The 25,044-nt window shown below is 44.1% G+C and overlaps 1 protein-coding gene across 2 annotated transcripts in view; it reads right to left on the bottom strand.

Moving 5' to 3' along the window:
• Window positions 1-25,044, bottom strand: part of NMNAT2 (nicotinamide nucleotide adenylyltransferase 2) — a 153,972-nt gene that overhangs the window by 31,816 nt on the left and 97,112 nt on the right. For both annotated transcript variants that reach the window (XM_049703612.1, XM_004275207.3), the window contains exons 2-7: window positions 9,678-9,766; window positions 8,828-8,895; window positions 6,576-6,654; window positions 3,028-3,154; window positions 1,389-1,469; window positions 189-233 (exon numbers count right to left, since the gene is read on the bottom strand). In XM_049703612.1, the coding sequence (XP_049559569.1) occupies window positions 189-233; window positions 1,389-1,469; window positions 3,028-3,154; window positions 6,576-6,654; window positions 8,828-8,895; window positions 9,678-9,766 (489 nt within the window). The remainder of the gene's footprint in view (window positions 1-188; window positions 234-1,388; window positions 1,470-3,027; window positions 3,155-6,575; window positions 6,655-8,827; window positions 8,896-9,677; window positions 9,767-25,044) is intronic.

Raw genomic sequence — 25,044 nt, 5'->3', positions numbered from 1 at the left:
CTAGTATGGAGATGTTAAAGGAGAGATAACTAAGAATATGATCTTAGCTTGGGAACAATCAATTATCCCTCTAAGAGCAGACCCTGCTGCAAACACCACCCAGGGTTTGCAAGGCTCTCCCCTCCCCCACTTTGCCCGTGGTGGAGGCCGGTGGCTCCAAATGTTCCCACTTGCCCAGCCCCACTCACCAATCTCCTCGTACCGCATCACTGTGCCCAGATTGGCATTCTCATCTAGGGAGGAAAGAGGAAATGCAGAAGCATCAGGGAACCAACTTCCGGGTACCTGATGCGCGTTCTGTACAAGAGACTCCGCAGAGGGAGAACCCGGGATGGGGTGATTGGGTGGGAGTAGGGACATCTGAGTAGCACAAATGGAGAGCACCGTCCAGCTTAAAAAGGAGAGGGAGCATCTCCTCAGGCTCCAGAGGCAGGATTCACTGTTCTGGGACTTTCAGTATTGGACAGCCTGGCTGGGTTGCCAATGACGGACACACACGTGCTCATGCTGAGTGCCTTTTGTTTCCTTCTGTATTTAGGGGAGGCTGGCCACAAGAGCAACTTCCTTGAACCTAGGGTGACAGCCTGTAGTGTCACACGGAGGCGGCCCTCTCCCGTTCAGTGTTCTGGTTCAAAGAACAAGCAAAATTGAGTACGCTGAGATTTTTCACGTGGCAGAATGGAGAGCCCGGGAAAGAAGTGAAGGACAGAGGCTTTACCATGTGCTCTGAGTGTGCACGCCCACACGGGGCACACGGCGTGCAGAGCACCGTGGAGATGCCATCCTGGCCCCCTGCCTCCTCAACCATCTCTCTTAGTTCCTATTCCAGGTTGGAAATTGGAAATCTGAGAAATGGCAGAAGTCAGCCCCAAAGAGTCAAAGGAATGGGGGCTAGACCTTCAGCTCCTCTGCAGAGCCGAATTTGGGGTTTGTAGGAGAAAGAGCCCCAGAGACAGCTATTCTTATCTATGCTGAGTCCTTAGGGGAGCAGCAAAAAAATGGAGAAAATTAAGGAAAGGGCTTGTGTGTTCTTAGCCTCTCAGCAGGAGTGCTGACACTGCCAGAGCTGGGAGGACCTGAGGGAGGATGCTGGGCCTCTGAGAACTCTCAGGCGGATGGACACCTTCTCTAGAGGGAAGGACCAGAACAGCCCAAGGAGAGGAGAGGAGTGGAAAAGGTCTCCAGGATCCCTGAGCCAGGATGATCACGCCTCTGGGCTCCCATCACACCTTGGCCCTGCAGGCCTGGTAACATCCTCTCTTCTCTCCCAATTCTTGCTCTATAGATGCTCATCCTACAGCAGGTGCTGGGGCTTGTCTGGTGAATGAACAAAGGGAGGAGGGAAAGAAAAGAGGCGGGATTGGTAAAGAAGGTCCTTGCTCCCTTACCCACAAAGGTGAAGCGCTCCACCGGTGGGCGGACACAGCAGATCCGGCTTAGGCTTTCTCCCACCTTTCCCAGGATCTTGGCTATGGGAGAGAGAGCAAGACAGACAGGGACAGACAGAGAGAACCACTCACAACTCACACTCGCGTCAGTCCCACATTTGGGCCACTGTAAACAGTGGGGCTGCACTGGAGGGGCAGGGGTTGGGTCATGGAGGCAGTAGGAGGGTGGAAAGAAAGAACAGAAATATGACAGCCCAAATTCCCTCTTCTCATTCCCAGTCCAAGGCACAAGCATTCTGAGCCCTAGATGGGAATCTATTTTCTGGTCGTGTTTATTACACTGTTGAAAAATTGGAAAATATGGAAGGGGAATATATATAAAAAGGAAAATAGAAAGCACCCATAATTCCACTGCTAGAGATAACCACCACTAAAGTATGCATATATTTTTTATTTTCTTCCATTTTTATTATGTGTATTAATGCAGATATGTCTACGTAACATAAATTGGATCACAGTCTACATTTAGAGGGCCTGTGCCCTGTTTGCATTTTTCGTTTTTTAATATCATGTGCATTTCCTCAGCCACCCCCAGCACTAAACAGTAACACCCAAATCCACAGAGATTCAGCCTGTGGCGAAGAACTCATTTGGAGTAATTTGTGCTGGGCAAAGGCCTTCCTTCCCTTTCAGATGGTGTTTAGAATAATCAGACATCCTACTTTGGCTGAGAAGGATCTGGTTTTCAGTGATCTTTCTGAGCTCTAATCCAGAGAAGTTTTCTGAGCCCCCAGACGTAGCTATGTGCAAACTATGAAATTCTGGCTCATCCTTGTGAATTACCCTATTTATGATAGACTGATAACCAAATAGATTATGGTCTCTAGGCTTGAAAAGTAATACCAGGATCTGTCTCTTGCAATTGGCCTGGAAGAAAATATTAGGAAGAACATGGACCTTGGAATCAGACAGTCCTGAATATGAATTCTGGCTCTTCCACTTTTGAGCTGTGTGACCTTAGGCAAATCACTCACCTTCTCTGAAGCTCAGTTTTCTCTTTGTAAATGGGAATATAATATCTATATCACAGAATTACCGCATTAAATGAGAACACGTGTAAAGCACTGAGCACCGTGCAAGCATACAGTACTAGGTGCTGGGTAAATGTTGGGGGACCCCTGCTCTTTGTCAGTGAAGGGATGGCTAAGAGTGTGGGACTCTGGCTGCAGACTGTCTGGGTTTGACTACTGGCCCTGCTACTTCCTTACTGTGTGACCTTGGCAAGATCCTCAACCTCCTTAGAAAAGGCAGAGAAAAATGCTGCCTTTTGTCTTTAATTCCCACTTAAGGCAATCATATTTATATTAAAATGCACACCATCACCCCTGTCTCTCTCTGTCTCTGCTCCTGTCTCTATTATTGTGACTATTTCTCTCTGATGTCCTACATTAAGAATTCTCAAAGTATGGTCCCTGGACCAGAGCATCAGCATTGACTTTTTAAAAATGCAAATTCTCTTCCTTCTTCCAGACCCACTGAATCAAATTCTGGGGCAGCGCATAGCGATCTGGATTTTTAACGAGCCCTCCAGGCGATTCTGAAGTTTGAGAGCCACTGCTCTACACCAATGTTCCCCTACCTGCAGTGGGCTTGGAGGGCACATTGCTGTTCTGGTAAATGGGCTGGGAGGTCTCATTTTGGGGCTGTCCAATCACAGGCGTCATGGAGGGTGTGTTGACATTGGAGAGGATGCAGCCAGTCACCCGCTGGGGGAAGGAAGAAGGGCAGAGTCAGTGTCGTTAGCCCAGGAGACTTATGAAAGCCTTTCCCAGTTATCTCCAAACGCTCATCTGCTTGTGCATCATGGTGAGGTGTCCTGGAACTGAGAAAGAGGACTGGAGGTGGGTTCTAGATCCAGCCACACCCTGTGACCACACTAGGCTAGCAGGAGGTGAGAAACGCGTGGGATGTGTTGTTTCACAGACCTGGGGTCAAGTTTGAGCTCTGCCCCCTTCTGGCTGTGAGACCTTAGATAGTTACCTGCTCTGGAACCTCAGCTCAAGAGCCTAACATAGAGAGGCCAAAGAGCCACCCTTCTGGGCTGCAGCAGGACTACACGAGCGAGCATACACAGAGCGCCTTTAGAGCATCTGGCTCCTGGCAGGAACTTTGTACATGCTGTGACCTTCTGTGGAACATGCATGCCTGCCCTCCCTGCCTGCTTCATGGGGCTCAAATGAGGTCATGTCTGCAAAAGGGCTGTGCAAGCTTGGGAAAGGTCGTGCAAACACCAGGCGCTATCACCACCTGCCGCCTCTCCAGGCCAGAGACGCGAATGACAGGGCCAAGCTGGGGAGCAGTGCCAGGCGGAGCAGGGTGTGTTTGTGCTGCAGGAAGAGGGCAGCGTTCTGGGAACTCTTGCGCCTGCTCAGAGGGTGAATACACATTCCAGAGCCAATCGGAAATTCTATGTGTATTATCCATTGTCCTGTGTTATCTGGCCTGCTGCTCCTCTCTAGTGCTACAGAAAACACAGAGCTGATAACGCAGCATTCTTCACAGCTGACCCAGAAGCAACCCCCCTTGCCCGCGGGGAGTGGAACTATTGGGCAACAGAGAAACAAAGCGTGAATTTTCAATCTGTTTAGCTTCGTAGGGCTGTTGCTTATTCAAGGTCCCTTCCCTGAAAGCCAGCTTCCCCTCAATCCCTGGCCCACCATCCTTTCTGGATTATTGAGTCCAGCTGCCAGAGGACACCAAGTCCCAGGACTGGGGTGACCCTCCAAAGGCATCTTCCACACACCACCGTGCAGGCAGAGCAGAACGTGAGTCCTTCCAAGCCCTGGAAGGGCAGGCGTTTGTCTTGTGGGGTGACCTGTCACTTCTGCGATGTTCCTGACAGGAGATGGTCACGACAGCAAGCAGCCACAGCTGGGAGCCGGCTGAGATTGGGGACCACAGCATCTTCTCAGCCTGCTTTGTGGGATTCTCTGTCCGGCTGCGGCTGGTGGAGTGGAAGGGACAGTCTGCCTCCTTTTTATTATGATTTCACATCCAGAAAAGAACACGCCACATTCTCATTAGATAACCGGTCTGGTAGCTGAGGATTTTCTTCTTCTTGCCGCATGCATCATTTGTCCCATTCGACTTGCTCTATGCTGGAGAAGAAAAGTGCTGGCCACCTGCCCCGCTCTGCCCTCCACAGGCTCCCACATTCTCAAAGCCTTGCATCACCTATGAAGCCCCGTGTCTCTCTCTCCAACAGGTCCACTCTCCATGCCAGGAACACCGGCCTGACGCTGGGACCGGGGAGACTGGGAGTTAACAAGCAGCTCCAAGCTCCCACTCCAAGGCGGGAGGCCATCGGGACTGGCATTCTTTGCCGGCCTGTGAGCATCACTGCAACAGCTGTGGGTCGTTGGCCAAGCATCTCGGGCCCAGGCTCATGCTTCCGGGCCTGAGTAACAGAGGGACGGCTCAGGAAGCCCAGACATTTAGACAGCAAAACAGCAGCCAGGCTTTCTGGCCGGTAGAGCCAGGGCTCAGGCATGCCTGCAGGGCCCCTGATTCCTCCCTTCCGTCATGCAGCCTGAGGCTCCTGGGTGAAGAGAAGGTGCACAGGCCCCCAGTGTGAAGCCACTGAGATTTAAAGGATGTCTGCGAATCTTAGCGTCTCCTGACGGATACATCCTTATACAGTAAGATGGGATGTCTTTTATTACTGCTGTTGTTGAGACAAGCCCAGAGGAGCAAGCGAGGGCCACCCTACATCAGAGTCCTTCCAAAGGGACCAGGGAAGACTCGGAATGTGTGTGAAGGGTTCTGAAAGCAGAAAGCAAGGAGATGGGTTTTCTTCAATTCCATGGGGGAAAAGCTTATTAGATGAAGCAACAGCCAGCTAGTCCTCTCCACTTCTCTTGCTCTTGACTCCCCGGATGGTCTGCAGCCCCAGAATTCCACATCTGTTCAAACAAAGCACTGTGCACAGCAGGTGGAGAGCGGGGGCATTGGGGCTGCTGGCAGCTCCCCAAGGAGAAGATTCTGAAAGGCCCCTCTGACAGCAAACACAGATGCGATGGCGGCGGCCCCTGTGTCAGGATGATACCCTTCTGATCCTTGTTTGGGGCTGGGGAGGGCTGTGCATCAGGGTCAGCGGAGGCAAGGAGGATGGATTGCGGCTCGTCTTGGTGGGTCAGGCTTCTTGCTATTGACGGCACCGCTTTTCACCCCTGCACGGTGGGAGTCGATGGGTTGCTATCGATCTGTGAAGGGCGCTTTCTGCACACGCTGACTGGTGCTGCTGGCTGGCGAGGAACCTGTGCTTACCTAGCAACCAGCTCCTTGTCACTGCACACGGCCACAAGCCCTAGGCAGCCATCTGTGTGGGCTAGGCAGTCACTGTGTGTCCTCAGATACCCTGGTTCACCTCTCTGTGCTCCCTTTTACCCACAAATAAAACAGAGATGAGGGCTTCCCTGGTGGCGCAGTGGTTGGGAGTCTGCCTGCCGATGCGGGAGACGCGGGTTCGTGCCCCGGTCTGGGAAGATCCCACGTGCCGCGGAGTGGCTGGGCCCGTGAGCCATGGCCTCTGAGCCTGCGCGTCCGGAGCCTGTGCTCCGCAACGGGAGAGGCCACAACAGTGAGAGGCCCGTGTACCGCAAAAAAAACGAAAAATAAACCAGAGATGAGAACACTGTCTGCCCGTGGACTCCTGTGAGGAGGAATGAGTGTGCATGACAGTACGACGCCTGCGGGTATGAAGTACGGCAGTAGCGGCAAACTACGCTGGGGTAAGAGGACCAATGGGTCCCCAGGGGGTGTGGCAGGAGGACCTGGCTGCTTGTAACTTCGCCCAGTGCCCTTCTCTCCTCCTTTCTTTGCTCGTTTCTCCTTCTCTCCTCACTTTCTGAAGCTTTCCAGCTGTGGTCTCCTGAATCCCACCTTGAACTTACTGCCAGAAGATGAAAACTGTCCCAAGTCATATCGAGGAGGGGGACAAGGCAGGAAGCAGCCTCTGGCACTGCTCTGGGTCCCTAATTCACTGCCCTCCGTGGTGCTGCTCAGAGCCTGGTCTCCCCCACCGCTGGTGGAGAAGCAGGAAACAACAGGTCAGTAGGCCAGCAGCATCCTTTCCCTGGCCTCCCTGGCTTCCGTGGTCCACCCAACCCTAAGCCTGGCCCAGCTTACCTTCATGAGGTCCCGATGGTGTTCGAGGACGCTGCAGGTTGTCTGCCAGGTGTCCTGATAGCACTCCCACGGGTCCACCCTGACAATAGGAAAGATGTTTCCCTTGGTTTCCATTCTCACACTCTTTGCTTATTGGTTCCTTCCAATGACATGGCTCAAAAAGCTTAGCAGACCTGGTCATACCAAGTACTTAGACCTCGAATCAGGTAAAACATGGGCTTGAAACACCTTCCTGAGCCTCAGTTTCCCCACTGTAAAATGAGAGGAGTTTGACACAGGCTTACATGAACAGTTGCTGGTACTGGTCTGGCCAGGTTTAATATCAGCACCAGACCTTCCCAACTGTGGGGCTTTGGGAAAGTTATGTGATTTTTTGGTGCTCACTTTCCCATCTGTAAAATGGGAATAACAATAATAACTCTCTTGCAGGGTTATTAGAAGGGGTCAATGAGTTTTCTATGCGAAGTGCTTAGTATAGTGTCTTGCTCTTATTCTTACCTGCAAAATGGGAATTCTCCTCTGGACCTTATAGGACTGTGATAAGAATGAAATGAGCCAGGCCCTCATCAAGTGGCCACTGCAGTTACCTGAACTGGGGAATCTGCCCATGTCTGACTCCCTGTGCAGCGGGGTGCCCTGTGGGCTTGGAGGTGGGCACGGCAGCCAGACCGGAACGTACAGCCCCGCAGACTGGCCAACCCCTGCTGCACACGGGATGTGAAGTGAGCAGGGACCCAGCCCCTGACGGATGCAGCACTCGGACTTAATTACCAGCTTAATGAGCTGCTAAATTGGGACGTTCCTCAAACACGTCCTTAGCAGTTGAGCATTCCCTCCCTAGCCCCACCTCACAGCACACCTAAGGTTCCCAGAGATGAGGTCTCGTGAACTGAAAACACTTAGCGACCCAGCTTGCCCTGAGCCCCCAGATCCCTGACCACCCTCCCCCCTGAGATGGGCAGACACCTGACCTGGCTAAACAGCCTCCCCCATGTCCAGGGACTCTGCGCACCCATGCCCCATCTCTAGAGCTATCTCCAAGCCTCTCTGGTGACCTCAATTCGCGGAATTCTGATTTTCCCAGGGCCTGGAGCAGTGCAGGGCAGGCAGTAAGTGCTCAGTGAATATTTGTTGAATGAATGAGGGAGTTATTTCAGAATCTTCTAATCACATACAAGCAGTAACAGTCTCCTGTTCAGTATTTCCCCCACTGGACCCCATTTTCCCCGGAGATCATGAGGTGCCGTGCTAAGAGGCTCCGTTTCTACCCTGACTTGACCACAGATGTGCTGTTCCCTCTCAAACTCCTTGACTTCTCCTGAGCTGTCTCCCAACCTCACCTCTGTCTCGGGGGGGAGGGAGGGGATGAGAAAGTCTGTAAAGGGCATGCACTGCTCACACAAATCACTGCGCACAAATGGCACGGATCACTATTTAATTGTTATTGTTGCTTTCCTTCACTGCTCCCATTTCCACCCACCCCATCTCTTCTCCGCTAACTCTCTGCATCCCTTGTTCTGAGGTCAGCGGCCCTTCATTTCTCTCCTTTCCCGGAAACCTCTAGGTGCTGCTTATTTTTCCACGGGCTGGGGGTGGGGGGGAACACAATACAAATGGTGTATTGTTATTTTTTTTAAAAACGTCATCTTCTCATGCAAATTATAACTGTAGGAGCTCTGGGGGGCATAATTAGCATAATTAGTGGAGGTTTGCTTTAATTACACTGCAAGCACAGTGGATAATGGTGTCTGCCATCTTAGAACTGTGCAGGGACCGTCTGAGGGAAAGGCCGTGAGCGCTTGGACCTGCCCCCACCCCCACCCCGCCCCACACCTCTGTCCCACTGTCATCGTGGGACCCTAGGAAGCCTGAACAGGAATGGAAAATAGCCAAAGCCGGGGGACCTTCCCTGAAAGGTAGTGACAGCTCATGGAAGTGAGTACGGAGGAAGTGGAGAGGCCCTGCCTCACCCCAATCCCAATGATGTTTGTGGAAGCTCTGAGCATACTCCTGAATCCAAACGTGCCAGAGCAGATGAAGCACCAAAAGCTCCCTCTTTAGTTCCCCAAGCTGTATAAATTGGTTAAAAAATAAAGTCATCAGGCCACCCCAGAATGCTTACGTTATTATCGCCTGCATGCAGTTAATCTCTCCCCTGGCCTCCCCACTCCTGTGGGGACTCTTCCTTTTCTCCACCCATTCCCAGGGTGTCCCTGGGCCACCCACCTCTGGCATCATCAGGCCAGCCCTACCTGATCCAGTCGGAATTCTGGACGGCCAGCTGACACATGATGAGACGGTGCCGGCTCGACACAAGGCCCTGGGAAGCAACAGAGCAGTTGTTGGGAGGCTCACTCTGCTCCCCACAGACTCCCTAAGACTCCATCCCAAGCCAGCCCATTATAAAAGTGCAGCATTTTTCAGTGCTGACAGAGAATGAAGGTGTGACCCCTCCACATGTCCCCCTGCTACACACAAGCGTAGAGTGGCAGGGTGGGTGGGAGGGAAAGAATGGAGGGTGTGTGCAGTATACTCTCCTCCCCCATCAGGGTCAGAGGTGAGCCTCCACTGATGAAGAAGCCAGTGTGTACCCAGCACAGAGAGGAGACGTAACGTGGTGAGTGTTGCCTTGTTTCCCGGGTCCATCTGGCTGGGTCACTTCCCCAGAGCCCACCAAGTTGTATCTGGGGGAGGAGGTTGAGGTCTGGGAGGGCTTCTAGATTTTCTGGGATGTGTGACAGGGAGGGAGGGGCAGGGAAATGAATTTTAAATCCGATTATAGGAGGCATAGGCCTTTTTCTCCTAAAATCCCAGGAAAGATTGCCCAGCCCATAACCAGCCCCCAGTTTGGCATCCGTGCCGAGTCACATGGCATGGATGAGTTCTGACCGGGCCTGGTCCCCGGCAGCTGTTCCTCCCAGCTGCTGCCCAACCCCCATTCACTCAGGTCTGACTGTGGTCCAGAGATGGGAAGCAGGACACCTGCTAATGGGTGTTTTGCGTTTCCAGGAATCGTAGATGGCAGTGGAGCAGTTTTACATCACAGGAACCATCGGGTCAGGAAGGGGGGTTAGGGAGGAGAGGGGCAAAGGAGGAACCCACCTGTTTTCCATAGGAGTCATGGACAGGAGACACAATCCCACCAATGACAATAAACCTTCCAGTTTTGTGTAGATAATCTCTGGCTCTTTCTAATTAAGAGAAGAAAACCTCACATTATTAAAGAGGAAAGGTGTGGATTAGAGGTGATCATTGAAATCAATACGTTCAGCTCTGTAAGGCTCATTTCCCATCTTTCTTGCCATTTAAATAGAAAGTGCGGACTTTCAAAGCAAACATTGGTGATTCGAGAGGTTATGGAACCAGATTTCAGCCCCCAAAGCAAAAGGATCTAGAAGTCAAGGGGATTAATCCAGGTTTAAAGGTCCAGTGCTGGACTAGCTCAGAGAGATTTAAAACAAGCAACTCACTCAAAGCCAAGAGAGCAACTGATTGGAATTAACCATTATGATCACAAGCAGAAATTATTCCGAAGTGAAGGAGCCATTTTTTAAAAAGAAAAAAGAAGAAGCCTTCTTATGATATGAAAGGTGGGCTGACTGCCTCATGGAGTTACTCAGAAGAGGAAAATCACCAAAGCAAATTTAAAGGGCCTTCTACATAATTAGGGAGAATTAACAATCAGACCAGAAAACCAACATTACAGTTGGTTGAGAAAAGTTCGGCCAGAGAAAAGCCTTTTTTTTCTGCTGAAAAAGAGTCATGATGTTGCTTTTTCAAATTTACCAGACAAGCCCAATTTCATTTTCATGAGACAATTTAGCAAACTAAGAAGTGATGAAGATTTTGGTTCTGTCTTTCTTCTAAGGCGGTTCGTTGTACAAATCCAACAGGTCCGGAGCTACCACAGCTGAGGGAAGGTGGTGTGGATTTACTGTGTAGGTGAGGGATTCTGTAAGGGAACAGGGGCTTGGGTAGCAAAACTGGCTGTATAGTTTACAAGCAAGCTTCCAGGATCACCCTGCTTGCTCTCTTAAAAATTTTAATTCTCACCACATTTGCCTCTTTTTTTTCTTTCGATGTGAAATCTCTTAAAGTTTTTTTTAAAAAGTAATTAATAAACTTTAGTTTTTTAGTACAGTTTTAGATTTACAGAATAATTAAGCAGATAGTACATAGAGTTCTATGTATTCAGTCCCCCCATCTTCCGACCTCCCCCCCCACACCTCATTTCCCCTGTTATTACTATCTTGCATTAGTGGGGTATAATTGTTACATTTGATAGGCCCGTATTGACGCATTATTATTAACTATAGGACATAGTTTACATTGAGATTCACTCTTTGTGTTGTATGGTTCTGCGGGCTTTGACAAATACATAATGATATGTGTCCACATTGGTTTCATAGAGAATAGTTTCTCCACGCTCAAAATCCACTGTGCTCTCTACCTATTCATCTCTCTCCCTCCTTCCAACCGCTGGTAACCACTGATCTTTTTACTCTCTCTATAGTTTTGTCTTTCTCAAAATGCCAAATAGTTGGAATCACACACTATGTAGCCTCTTCAGACTGGCTTCTTTCACTTAACAATTCATAGTTAAGGTTCCTCCATGTCCTTTCCTGGCCTGATAACTCATTTCTTTTTATTGCTGAATCATAGTCCATTGTCTGGACGTACCACAGTTTGTTTATTCATTCACGAATGGAGGGTCATCTTGGTTGCTTCCAGTTTTCACTGATTATGAATAAAGCTGATATAACATTCATGTGCAGGTTTTTGAGTGGACATAAATTTTCAACTCAGGTAAGTATCAAGGAGTGTGATTGCTGGAACATGCAGTAAAAGTATGTTTAATTTTGTAAGAAACTGTCTAACTATCTTCCAAAGTGGGTGTACAATTTTGCATTCCTGCCAGCAGTGAATGAGCGTTCCTGTTGCTCCACATCCTCACCAGCATTCAGTATTGTCAGTTTCTAACATTATAACGTGTGTCATCTTTGCTTTTTAAAAGAGTGATATTACTTCACTAGTTTCCAAATCCTATTCTGAGGTCAAGAATAAATTGAAGGCCTTGTAGCAAAACCTTTTGGATATCTGAATAAATTCTATAGCCCCTCCTCTCTTCCCTTTGCCCTTTATACCCCAGTCTTCCTTAAGATCATTTCCATATGGGCTTTGGCTGTCACATACCCTCTGCTGCAATAAGCCAGACCTTCCTTCGTCTCCCTATCTTAGAAAAAGTGTCCTCTCTTTACTCTCCACTTACCCAAGCTTTTCATTTGAAGCTCAGCTCCACCCCTCATCCAGCATGCCTACCCTGGCAACATCCCCCTTTGCTGGACTTACTGACCTACTAGCTCCCTGTGCATCCTGTTCAAGGGATATGATCTGGAAATTGTTTCTGAAAGTTTGTGTCTTTACTCCTCTTCTGTACTGAATTCTTCAAAGCCAGGGACTTTGCTGTAGAGAAGAGGTCCCAAATGCACAGCTAAAGGAGATGTGCAGTTAACATGCACGGGAGAAGCAAGGAGAGTGTAAGACGATTTACATTCAAACAACCTTGGCTTGTTCTGTTGCCACTTGACACACTGTACAGGCTTAAGAAAAGCAATCCACAAGTAGTTCAGTCTGTCACCCATGCCAAAGACTTCTTGCGCTCTTAAGCACTCAGCACAGTGGCTTGTCTATTGAGTAATGCTTGTTCAACAAATGCTCATACCTAGAAGCTCATGTAGCCACCTTCCCTTAGGGTTTCCTTCCACTGGGCCATGTCTGTCAGGAGAGCCACCCACTCCATTCCTCAGACCACACTCCAGAATTTCCAAGGGAAATAGGTTGCACCAAGCAACCTCATTGCCTTAGAAAATGTTATCCTTTCCCTCTGGCCAAGATGAGGGGGCACTTCCCCTGGCAATGCTCCAAAGCTCTCTGTCTCACAAAGAAGCAATTTTTGAAAGGGATAGCCCCAACCCTACACCCTAAAAAAGGATTCCTGATCTGAAATAGTTAAACACAGAAGAGTCATGATTGTGATCATGCAGTCAAATCAATTCAGTTAACATTTATTGAGCACAAAATACCATGATGGATCCTAGAGGGATAAGAGTGGCTTTATTTATTATCCTCCAAAGGTTCATAATAATGGAGAAACAGAAAGCTCTAATGAGAGGCAAATTGGGTGAATGCTATAGCTGTGGCTTTCAATGTTGCTGTTGTTGTTGGTGGTGTTTTACTACAACCCACAGTAAGAAATACATTTTATATCCTGGCACAATACATACATATGTATGTTTATGTATAATTAACTGAAACACATGTTACAATATTTTCTAGTACATTCTATTCTAGTAATTACAAATTTCAATAAAAAGCTGGTCGCACCCCAGTAATGCGTGGCAACCTATAGTTTGAACAACTCTGTGAGATACTAGGGCACGTGGGAAAAGGGACAAGAGAGGTAATTTTGTCTTTCTAAGGAGTGTGAGGAGTTCCAGCAAATATTCAGAAATTGCACAGTATAAAGTATGCTTATCAACTGGTTTAGCCTTAACCACTAGGGTTAGGCTGTAGGGGGCCTGGTAGGGGTGGGGTGAGGGTGAGGGAGGGGTACTGTTGGCTAGGCAAGTGGGAATCAAACTTCAAAGGGTCCTGAAAGCCAGGCAAGGAGTGTGACTTTTATGCCGCTGTTTGGTCAACACGCATCCTATGGACCACTTGCGTTGGAATTACCAGGGAGAGGCTATTAAAATGCAGATTTTTAGGTCCTCGTCCAGAGTTACTGAGTCGAAATCTCTGGGACTGGGACTTAGTCTACTTTTAAAATTAGTTTCCCCAGGTGATTCTTTTGCTCTCTAAAGTTTGAGAACAATAGACATACATTGACAATAACCATAAAGATGAAAAGTATACATAATAGGGAATCATTGAAGGCTATTGAACATGGGGAGTGACATGCTCTGAGCTTGAAGAAAAACTCACAGAGGGATAGTGAAGATGGTGAAAAATCCTGCCTTAAAGGAGACAACCATTCCTGGCAGGAAGTTTTGGGCCAGGTGATGAGGGATAAAGGAAGAAGAGGACCCATCAAAACCTCCCAGAGAATGTTCAGGGACCATGGATTTCCTCCTCTCTCCAGACATTCTGTTTGCTTTGCCTCTGGGGCTTTGCAGTTGGATGTGTCAATGCAATGCCATGTCATCAGTATTTCAGGCCATACCTTTATGCCTGTACCAATAGCGCTAGGTTTTATATTCTGCAAGTCACTTGTTGCCTTCGTATCCTCTAATTTGAATGGAATGTCAGGCAAGTAAGAAACTGGAGGGACTTAATCTTGGAGGAGTCAAGACGGTGGTGTGGGAAGACGCAGAGTTCGTGTCTCCCCACAACTAGGGTGCCTGCCGGACACTAGTGGGAGATCCCAACACCCAAGGAGGTGGGAAGAACCCCCAAGCAAACCGGTAGGACATGGGGGGGACTGAGGGTGGAAGAGAAGTGGAGTCCGGACAGGACCAGCGCCCCTGAGGGGTGGCTGAGATGGGGGAGGGCTTCCCATGCCTCGAGGGACCCTCGGGGGCTTGGATCAGGGGGGAGGGGGCCCAGCATTTCCACTGCCCAATCGGCCAGGGAAGTCTGCCTGGCTCTCTCTGGCTGGGTCCTATGCCCTCAGAGGTCCCCTCCAGGCTGGGTTGGTCCTGGGGGCTTAGAGGCTGGGAGAGATCAGGAGAGGCAGGTGGGAGGAACCCTCCAGGACAGGAGGAGCAGGAGAGGAATGGAGGGCATTTGTCCTGCCCACTAGAGCCCAGGAAGCCTGCTGGGCTGCCAGGTGGGGTGCCTCCCCCCCCCAGAGCAGAGGTGGGAGGCACGCCTGGGCCCCTTCTGTTCTGTTGAGCCTAATCCCTACCCCACCCCACCCCTGCCTTTTCCAGCCCTGTGGCTACTAAGCATAGGCCCCACCCAGTGCCGAAACCTCGCCACTGCTTAGGCCCCGCCCTCCACAGCCAAGGCCTTTTCCACCTTTTTTCTCCTCCTCCTTTTTACTATTGTGGTTCTGTTTTACCTTCTGGTTGTCGTTTCATCTATACTTTTATTTTTATATTTTTTCTAACATAGTGGTTACTTTCCTAGTCTAATTTTATTTTTTACTTTGTTATTGTTCACCTTTTTTTGTTTTTTTGCTGCCATGCCCAGCTTGCAGGATCTTGGTTCATGAGCCAGGGGTCAGGCTGAAGTTCCTGAGATGGGAGCTCCAAGTCCGAACCACTGGACTAACAGAGAACCTCAGACCCCAGAGAATATTGTTCAGAGTGAGGTCTCCTGGAGGTCCTCTTCTCAGTACCAAGACCCAGCTCTACCCAACAGCCTACAAACTACAGTGTTGGAAGACTGAGGCCAAACAACCAGTAAGACAGGAACACAATCCCACTCATAAAAAAAAGGAAAAAAATGAGATGGCAAAAAAACTATGTCACAGATGAAGGAGCAAGGTAAAAACCTACAAGACCAAATAAATGAAGAGGAAATAGGCAATCTACCTGAAAAAGAATTCAGAGTAATGATAGTAAAGATGATCCAGAAACTCAGAAATACAATGGAGGTACGGAAATGGAGGTACTAGAAATGTTTAACATTTCTAGAAGATCTAGAAGAACTAAAGAAAAAACAAACAGAGATGAACAACACAATAACTGAAATGAAAAATACACTCGAAAGAATCAATAACAGAATAACTGAGGCAGATGAATGAATAAGTGGGTTGGAAGACAAAATGGTGGAAATATCTGCCAAGGAGCGGAATAAAGAAAAAGAATGAAAAGAATTGAAGACAATCTCAGAGACCTCTGGGACAATACTAAATGCACCAAGATTCAAATTATAGGGGTCCCAGAGAAACACGAGAAAAAAAAGGGACTGAGAAAATATTTGAAGAGATTACAGTGGAAAATTTCCCTAACATGGGAAAGGAAATAGCCACCCAAGTCCAGGAAGCACAGAGAGTCCCACAGAGGATAAACCCTAGGAAAAACACACCAAGACACATATTAATCAAGCTAACAAAAATTAAATGCAAAGAAAAAAATATTAAAAGCAGCAAGGGAAAAAACAAAAAATAACATACAAAGGAATCTCCATAATGTTATCAGCTAATTTTTCAGTGGAAACTCTGCAGGACAGAAGGGAGTGGCAGGATATACTTAAAGTGATGAAAGAGAAAAACCTACAACCCAGATTACCCAGCAAGGATCTCATTCAGATTCAATGGAGAAGTCAAAAGCTTTTCAGACAGACAAAAGCTAAGAGAATTCAGCACGACCAAACCAGCATTACAACAAATGCTAAAGAAACTTCTCTAGGCAGGAAACACAAGAGAAGACAAAGATCCACAAAAACAAACCCAAAACAATTAAGAAAATGGTAACAGGAACATACATATCAATAATAACCTTGAATGTAAATGGTTTAAATGCCTCAACCAAAAGACACAGACTGGCTGAATGGATACAAAAACAAGATGCATATATATGCTGTGTACAAGAGACCCACTTCAGACCTAGGGACACATACAGACTGAAAGTGAGGGGATGGAAAAAGATATTCCATGCAAATGGAAATCAAAAGAAAGCTGGAGTAGCAATACTCATATCAGATAAAATAGACTTTAAAATAAAAATTGTTATAAGAGATAAGGAAGGACACTATATAATGATCAAAGGATCAATCCAAGAAGAAGATATAATAATTATAAATGTTTATGCACCCAACATAGGAGCACCTCAATACAAAAGGCAAAGGCTAACAACCATGAAAGGGGAAATTGACAGTAATACAATGATAGTGGGGGACTTTAACATCTCACTTACAACCAGACAGAAAATAAATATGGAAACGCAAGCTTTAAATGACACAGTAGACCCAATAGATCTAATTGATATTTATAGAACATTCCACCCAAAAGTGGCAGAATACACTTTCTTCTCAAGTGCACATGGAACATTCTCCAGAATAGATCACATCTTGGGTCACAAATCAAGCCTTGGAAAATTTAAGAAAATTGAAATCATATCAAGCATCTTTTCCGACCACAACAGTATGAGATTGGAAATCAATTACAGAAAAAAACTGTAAAAAATACAAATACATGGAGGTTAAACAGTGCGCTACTAAATAACCAAGAAATCACTGAAGAAATCAAAGAAGAAATAAAAAAATACATAGAAACAAATGACAACGAAAACACGATGACCCCAAACCTCTGGAATGCAGCAAAAGCAGTTCTAAGAAAGAGGGAAGTTTATAGCAATTCAATCTCACCTCAAGAAACAAGAAAAATCTCAAACAATTTAACCATACACCTAACGCAACTAGAGAAAGAAGAACAAAGAAAACCCAAAGTCAGTAGAAGGAAAGAAATCATAAAGATCAGAGCGGAAATAAGTGAAATAGAAATGAAGAAAACAATAGCAAAGATCAATAAAACTAAAAGCTGGTTCTTTGAGAAGATAAACAAAATTGATAAACCCTTAGCCAGAATCATCAAGAAAAAATGGGAGAGGACGCACATCCGATAATTAGAAATGAAAAAGGAGAAATCACAACTGACACTGCAGAAATACAAAGGATTATAAGAGACTACTACAAACAACTATATGCCAATAAAATGGACAACCACGAAGAAATGGACACATTCTTGGAAAGGTACAATTTTCCAAGACTGAACCAGGAATAATTAGAAAATGTAAACAGACCTATCACAAGTAATGAAATTGAAACCATAATTTAAAATCTTCCAACAAACAAAAGTTCAGGACCAGATGGCTTCACAGGTGAATTCTATCAAACATTTAGAGAAGAGCTAACACTGATCCTTCTCAAACTCTTCCAAAAAATTGCAGAGGGAGGAACACTCCCAAATTCATTCTACAAAGCCACCATCACCCTGATACCAAAACCAGAAAAAGCTATCACAAAAAAAGAAAACTATAGACCAATATCACTGATGAACATAGATGCAAAATCCTGAACAAAATACTAGCAAACAGAATCCAACAACATATTAAAAGGATCATACACCATGATCAAGAGGGATTTATCCCAGGGATACATGGATTCTTCAATATACACAAATCAATCAATGTGATATACCATATTAACAAACTGAAGAATAAAAACCATATGATTATGTCAATAGATGCAGAGAAAGCTTTTGACAAAATTCAACACCCATTTATGATAAAAACTCTCCAGAAAATGGGCACAGAAGGAACCTACCTCAACATAAAAAGGCCATATATGACAAACCCACAGCAAGCATCATACTCAATGGTGAAAATCTGAAAACATTTCCACTAAGATCAGGAACAAGACAAGGATGTCCACTCTCGCTACTCTTATTCAATATAGTATTGGAAGTCCTAGCCACAGCAATCAGAGAAGAAAAAGAAATAAAACGAATACAAGTTGGAAAAGAAGGAGTAAAACTGTCACTGTTTGCAGATGACATGATACTATACATAGAAAATCCTGAATATGTCACCAAAAATCAATGAATCAATGAATTTGGTAAGGTTGTAGGATACAAAATTAATGCACAGAAATCTCTGGCATTCCTATACACCAACAATGAAAAATCAGAAAGAGAAATTAAGGAAACAATCCCATTTACCATTGCAACAAAAAGAATAAAATACCTAGGAATAAATCTACCTAAGGAGGCAAAAGACTTGTACTGAGAAGACTATAAAACACTGATGGAAGAAATCAAAGATGACATAAACAGATGGAGAAATATACCATGTTCTTGGATTGGAAGAATCAATATTGAGAAAATGACTATATTACCCAAGGCAATCTACAGATTCAATGCAATCCCTATCAAATTACCAGTGGCATTCTTCACAGAATTAGAACAAAAAATTTTACAATTCGTATGGAAACACAGAAGACCCCAAATAGCCAAAGCAATCTTGAGAAAGAAAAACGGAGCTGGAGGAATCAGGACCCCTGACTTCAAACTATACTACAAAGCTACAGTAATCAAGACAGTATGGTACTGTCACAAAAACAGAAATATAGATCAATGATACAGGATAGAAAGCCCAGAGATAAATCCATGCACATATGATCACCTAATTTATGACAAAGGAGGCAAGACTATACAATGGAGAAAAGGCAGCCTCTTCAATGAGTTGTGCTGGGAAAACTGGAGAGCTACATATAAAAGAATGAAATTAGAACACTATATAACACCATACACAAAGATAAACTCCAAATGGATTAAAGACCTAAATGTAAGACCAGACAGTATAAGGATCTTAGAGGAAAACATGAAAAGCACACTTTGACATAAACCATAGCAAGATCTTTTTTGACCCACCTCCTAGAGTAATGGAAATAAAAACAAAAATAAACAAATGGGACCTAATTAAACTTCAAATCTTTTGCACAGCAAAGGAAACCATAAACAAGATGAAAAGACAATGGGAGAAAGTATTTGCAAATGAAACAGTGGACAAAGGATTAATCTCCAAAATATACAAACAGCTCATGGAGCTCAATATCAAAAAAAACCAAACAATTCAATTAAAAAATGGGTGGAAGACCTAAATAGACATATCACCAAAGAAGACATACAGATGGCCAAGAGGCACGTGAAAACATGCTCAGCATCACTAATTATTAGAGAAATGGAAATCAAAATTACAATGAGGTATCACCTCATGCTGGTCAGAATGGCCATTATCAAAAAAGCTAGAAACAATAAATGCTGGAAAGGGTGTGGAAAAAAAGGAACCCTCCTGCACTGTTGATGGGAATGTAAATTGATACAACCACTATGGAGAACAGTATTGAGGTTCCTTAAAATCTAAAAAGAGAACTATTGTATGACCCAGCAATCCCACTACTGAGCATATACCCTGAGAAAACCATAATTCAAAAAGAGACATGTACCACAACGTTCATTGCAGCACTATTTACAATACCCAGGACATGGAACCAATCTAAATGTCCATCGACAGATGAATGGATAAAGAAGATGTGGCACATATATACAATGGAATATTACTCAGCCATAAAAAGAAACGAAATTGAGTTATTTGTAGTGAGGTGGATGGACCTAGAGTCTGTCATACAGAGTGAAGTAAGTCAGAAAGAGAAAAACAAATACCATATGCTAACACATATATATGGAATCCTAAAAAAAAAAAAATGGTACTGATGAACCTAGTGGCAGGGCAGGAATAAAGATGCAGACGTAGAGAATGGACTTGAGGACACGGCGTGGGGGAGGGGGAAGCTGGGGCGAAGTGAGAGAGTGGCATGGACATATATACACTGCCAAATGTAAAATAGATAGCTAGTGGGAAGCAGCAGCATAGCACAGGGAGATCAGCTCGGTGTTTTGTGATGACCTAGAGATGTGGGATAGGGAGGGAGGGAGGGAGGCTGAAGAGGGAGGGGATATGGGGATATATGTATGCATATGGCTGATTCACTTTGTTGTACAACAGAAACTAACACAGTATTGTGAAGCAATTATACTCCAATAAAGATCTATTAAAAAAAAAAAAAAGAAACTGGAACCCAGCTAAACATAAGTGGCCAAGGAGCACATACAATTACTCTTTCTTTGTTTCCCATAGAGATTCTAAATGCTTGAAAAGTCTAGTGATATCTAACTCAGGAACTGTGGTACTGTGGAAACAACACTGAACTTGGGATCATAAAACTTCTGGATCTTGGGTAAGTCACTTAATTTCTCTGAGCGTTAAGTTGCCATATCTGTTAAATGCCTTCTTTCCAAGGTTGTTATGAGGATCAAGTCAAATTCTGAATATAAAAATGCATAATGCCCATGTGGTTTTACTGGAGAATTTCACCAAAGATTTAAAGAAGAATTAAAACCAATGCCACAGAAGGATCTAATGTAAAACATGGTGACTATAATTGATAAGTAAAATGATTCTAACACCCAATTCCAATGTGTGTGCGTGTGTGTGTGCGCATGTGTGTGTGTGTTTCCCATACCACCAGGCAATTCTTGGACACCAGTGGGGTGTCCTACAATTCAACCCAATTCTGACTCATCTACCTGGAGAGAGCTTTGGATCCCACAGATTAAGGGCTCAGTCTTACAAGACTGCCTCCTCCCCTTCGGATGACAAATTCCAAGCTCATGTTGTTACTGTGCTTCTGACTGACCACGCGGTCACAAACTGGAGTTTCCCATGACCCACTCCTTGGACTTCATATGCCAGTCACAAGTCCAGGTTGTTACCTGTATTTCTGACCAACTGGCTATAAATCAGAGGCTCCCACGACCACCTCGTTTATCTGATTAATTTACTAGAGCAACTCACAGAACTCAGGAAACCCGTTTACTTACCAGATTATCAATTTATTACAAAGGGTATTAAAAGATACATACAAATCAACAGCCAGAAGAAGAGATATATATGGTGGGGTCCAGAACAAAGGAGTCTCTGTGCTCGTAGAGTTTGGGGTCTCATGGAATTTGGGGCATGGCACAGTGGTATGTGGAAGCATTCTGGTTCCCCAACCTAGAAGGTCTTCAAACCCCTTGCTTTTTGGGTTTTTAATGGAGGCTTCATTATTTAGGCTTGAATGATTAAATCATTGGCTATTGGTGACTGATTCAAACTACATCCCCACCTCTTCCCCAGAAATCAGATGGTGGTGCTGAAAGTTCCTACCTTCTTCTCTTAGTTGCTTTCCAAAAGTCACCTCATCAACATTAGCCTAGTTGTGGTGGAAAGGAACTGAAGCAAGAGACCAAGTATTACAACAAAAGATGCCTCCATTGTTCTTATCGCTCAGGAAATTCCAAGGGTTTTGGGAGCTGTGAGCCAGAAACTGTGCACAAAGACCAAATATACATGAGAAACATATATGTGGACATCTGAATGACCACATCTATATTTCTTATAAATCACAGTATTGCAATAACACTGTATTATCTAATTTAAATTTGCTAAGAGAGTAGAACTTAAATGTTCTCACCAAAAAAATGTAAATATGTGAGGTGACGGATGTGTTAATTAACTACATGAGAGGAATCCTTTGACAATGTATACTTAAATTAACACGATGTACACTTTATCTTAAAATTGTATATGTCAATTATACCTTAATAAAACTGAAACTTAAGAAAAATTCTAGAGTCTCTTCTAAAAAATAGAAAAGAAGGGGACCCTTTCCAATTCATTTTATGAAGCCACTATTGCTCTGACATCAAAACCAGGCAGAGTACAAAACATGCAAAAATCATTAGCAAAGTATTAGCAAATAGAATCTGGCTATATATAGAAAGAATTATACACCATGACCAAGTGGCATGTAATCCAGTGATGGAAGGCTGTTTCAATATTTGAAAAATCATTCAGTGTAGTTCATCACATTAACAGGCTAAAGAAGAAAAATCACATGATTATATCAATTGACGCAGAAAAAGCAGTTGACAAAATTCAACATTCATTCATGATAAAAACTCAGAGAAGTAGGAATGGAAGGGAACTTCTTCAACATGATAAAGAACATCCATGAAAACCTACAGCAAACATCATACTTAATGACGAAAGACTGAATGCTTTCTCCCTGAGATCAGGAAAAAGGCAAGGACAGCTGCTCTTACCACTGCTATTCAACATGGTACTGGAAGTTCTAGCTAGCTCAGCAAAGCAAGAAAAAGAAATCAAAGACAAAGAGATCAAAAAGAAAAAAAAAAAAACAAAAAACCTATCTCTGTTGCATATGGCATGAAAGTCTACTTAGAAATCCCAAGAAATCTACAAGGAAACTCCAAGAACTAATAAGTGAGTTCAGTAAGATCATAAGATATAAGATCAACATAAGAAAATCAATTGTATTTCTATATGCTAGCGAAAAAACACATGGAAACTGAAATTTAAAATACAGGATGACTTATAACCTTTCAAAAAATAAAATACTTAGGAATAAATATAATAAAACTTATACAGAACTTATATGCTAAAAACTACAAAATGCTGATGAAAGAATCAAAGAAGATCTAACAAAATGTTGAGACATACTGTGTTTATGGATTAAAAGACTCAACATAGCAAAGATATTAATTCTTCCCAAATTAATATATAAATTTAATGCACTTCCTATCAAAATCTCAGCAAAATTTCTTTTTTGCATAAATGAAGACAATTCTAAAATTTATATGGAAAGGTAAAGGAGCTGAAATAGTTAATACCGTTTTTTAAAAAAGAGGAATAAAGTGAGAAAATCGATCTGTCTAAATTTTAAACCTTATTATACAACTATAGTAATCAAGAGTGTGAGGTATTGGCAGAGAGGTAGACACATAGATCAATGAACTAGAACAGAGAGTCCAGAAACAGCCCCATACAAGGATGGCCAACTGAATTTTGACAAAGGTGCAAAAACAATTCAATGGAGGAAGGGTAGTCTTTTCAATAAATGGTGCTGGAGCAACTAGACAGCCATAGACCAAAAACAAAATAAAAACAAAAACACTCTATACAAAAGTTAATTCAAAATGAATCATAGATTTAAATTATGTAAAACTATAAAACTTTTAGATGAAAACATGCAAGAAAATCTTTGGGTCCAGGGCTTGGTGAAGACTCTTAAGACATGACACCAAAAACAGGATGTATAAAAGACAAAAAAAGCAATAAATTGGACTTTAATAAACAACTTTTTTTTTCTACAAAAGACCCTATTAAGAGGATTAAAAAAACAATTTATAAGCTGGGAGAAAATATTTGCAATCCACATGTCTTAGGATTCATATTTAGAGCATAGAAAGGACCCTCAAAACTTAACAGTAAAAAACCTAACAATCCAATTAGAAAATGGGCAGAAGACGTGAAAAGACATTTTACTGACGAGGACAGATGGATGGCAAATAAACACATGAAATGATGTTTAGTACCTCTAAGCATGAGGAAATGTAAATTAAGACCATGAGGAGATATACCTATTCACTCATAGAATGGCTATAAGAAAAAAGAATGACAATGTCAAGTGCTGTCAAGGACGTAGAGAAACTGGGTTCCTTGTGCTGGTGGAAATGTGAAATGGCAAGCTACTCTGAAAACTAGTTTTGCAGTTTCTTAAAAAACTAAACATACATTTACCATATTACTCAGCAGTTGCACTCCTGGGTATTTATCCCAAAGAAATCAAACCATGTCTACATAAAAACCTGTACATGATTGCTCATATTAGCTTTATTTGTAACAACCAAATACAGCAAACAAATAAAATGGCCTACAAGAGCTAAACGGTTAGACTGTGGTACATCCATACCATGGAATACTACTTAGCAACAAAAAAGGAACAAACTGATTTGGAACAAACAAAAAGGAAAAAGGATAAATGCAACAATTGAGATAGATCACCAGTTCATCACACTGAGTGAAAAAAAGCCAATCTCAAAAGGTTGCATACTGTATAATTCCATTTACATAACATTCTCAGAAATTATACAGATTAGTGGTTGCCAAAGGTTAGGGATGGGGGTACGGGAAAAGGAAGTGGGAGTGACTATAAAGCTGTAGCTCTAGGGATACCTTTGTGGTGGTGGACTCGTTTTGTATCTTAATTGCGTTGGTTACATGAATCTACACATGTGATAAAATCACATATAACTACACATACACTTTATACCAATGTCAATTTCCTCATTTTAATATTGTACTGTAGTTACATAAAATGTAAGCATTTCAGGAAACTGGGTGAAGGGCACATGGGATCTCTCGGTACTATCTTTGCAACTCCCTATGAATCTATATTTGTCTCAAAAGAAAATGTTTTTAAAGAATTCACACTAAACCACCAAACAATGTATAATTTTAAGGTGGCAGTGTTCAAATCCAAGCAAATGGCTAGAAAACTCGGGGGTTAGATGCTTCTAGAAATTTATCTCTCCTCATCCCTTTGCAGTTTTGTTACTATCTGGATTCCAAGATTTTGGGTTGTTAAGGCCGGGAGGTGTCTTTGAAAGCAGTGCTTCTCAAGCTGATGTCCATGTAAATCCTCTGTGGATCTTTTTAGGATGTAGATTCTGATTTCAAGGGTCTGAGTGGGGCCTGAGATCAGGGCCTTGATTAGGGTGAGGTGAGAGGGGCAGGATCATTCAAGTGCTAGGTCAGATCCTGTCTTCATCTAAAATTATGGTATTTTCGGGCTTCCCTGGTGGTGCAGTGGTTGAGAGTCCACCTGCCGATGCAGGGGACACGGGTTCGTGTCCCGGTCCGGGAGGATCCCACATGCCGCAGAGCAGCTGGGCCCGTGAGCCATGGCCGCTGAGCCTGTGCGTCCGGAGCCTGTGCTCCGCAACAGGAGAGGCCACAACAGTGAAAGGCCAGCGTACCGAAAAAAAAAAAAAAAAAAAAAAAAGATATTTTCTTCATCACGGGTTTTTGCATTAATTTTGATTTTTTAAAATATTATTTAT

This window comes from Orcinus orca, chromosome 1, assembly GCF_937001465.1.
Source record: "Orcinus orca chromosome 1, mOrcOrc1.1, whole genome shotgun sequence".
NCBI classification, from domain to species: Eukaryota; Metazoa; Chordata; class Mammalia; order Artiodactyla; family Delphinidae; genus Orcinus; species Orcinus orca.
The sequence above is the reverse complement of the archived record's forward strand: the minus strand, read 5'-3'. Positions and strand labels throughout refer to the sequence as shown.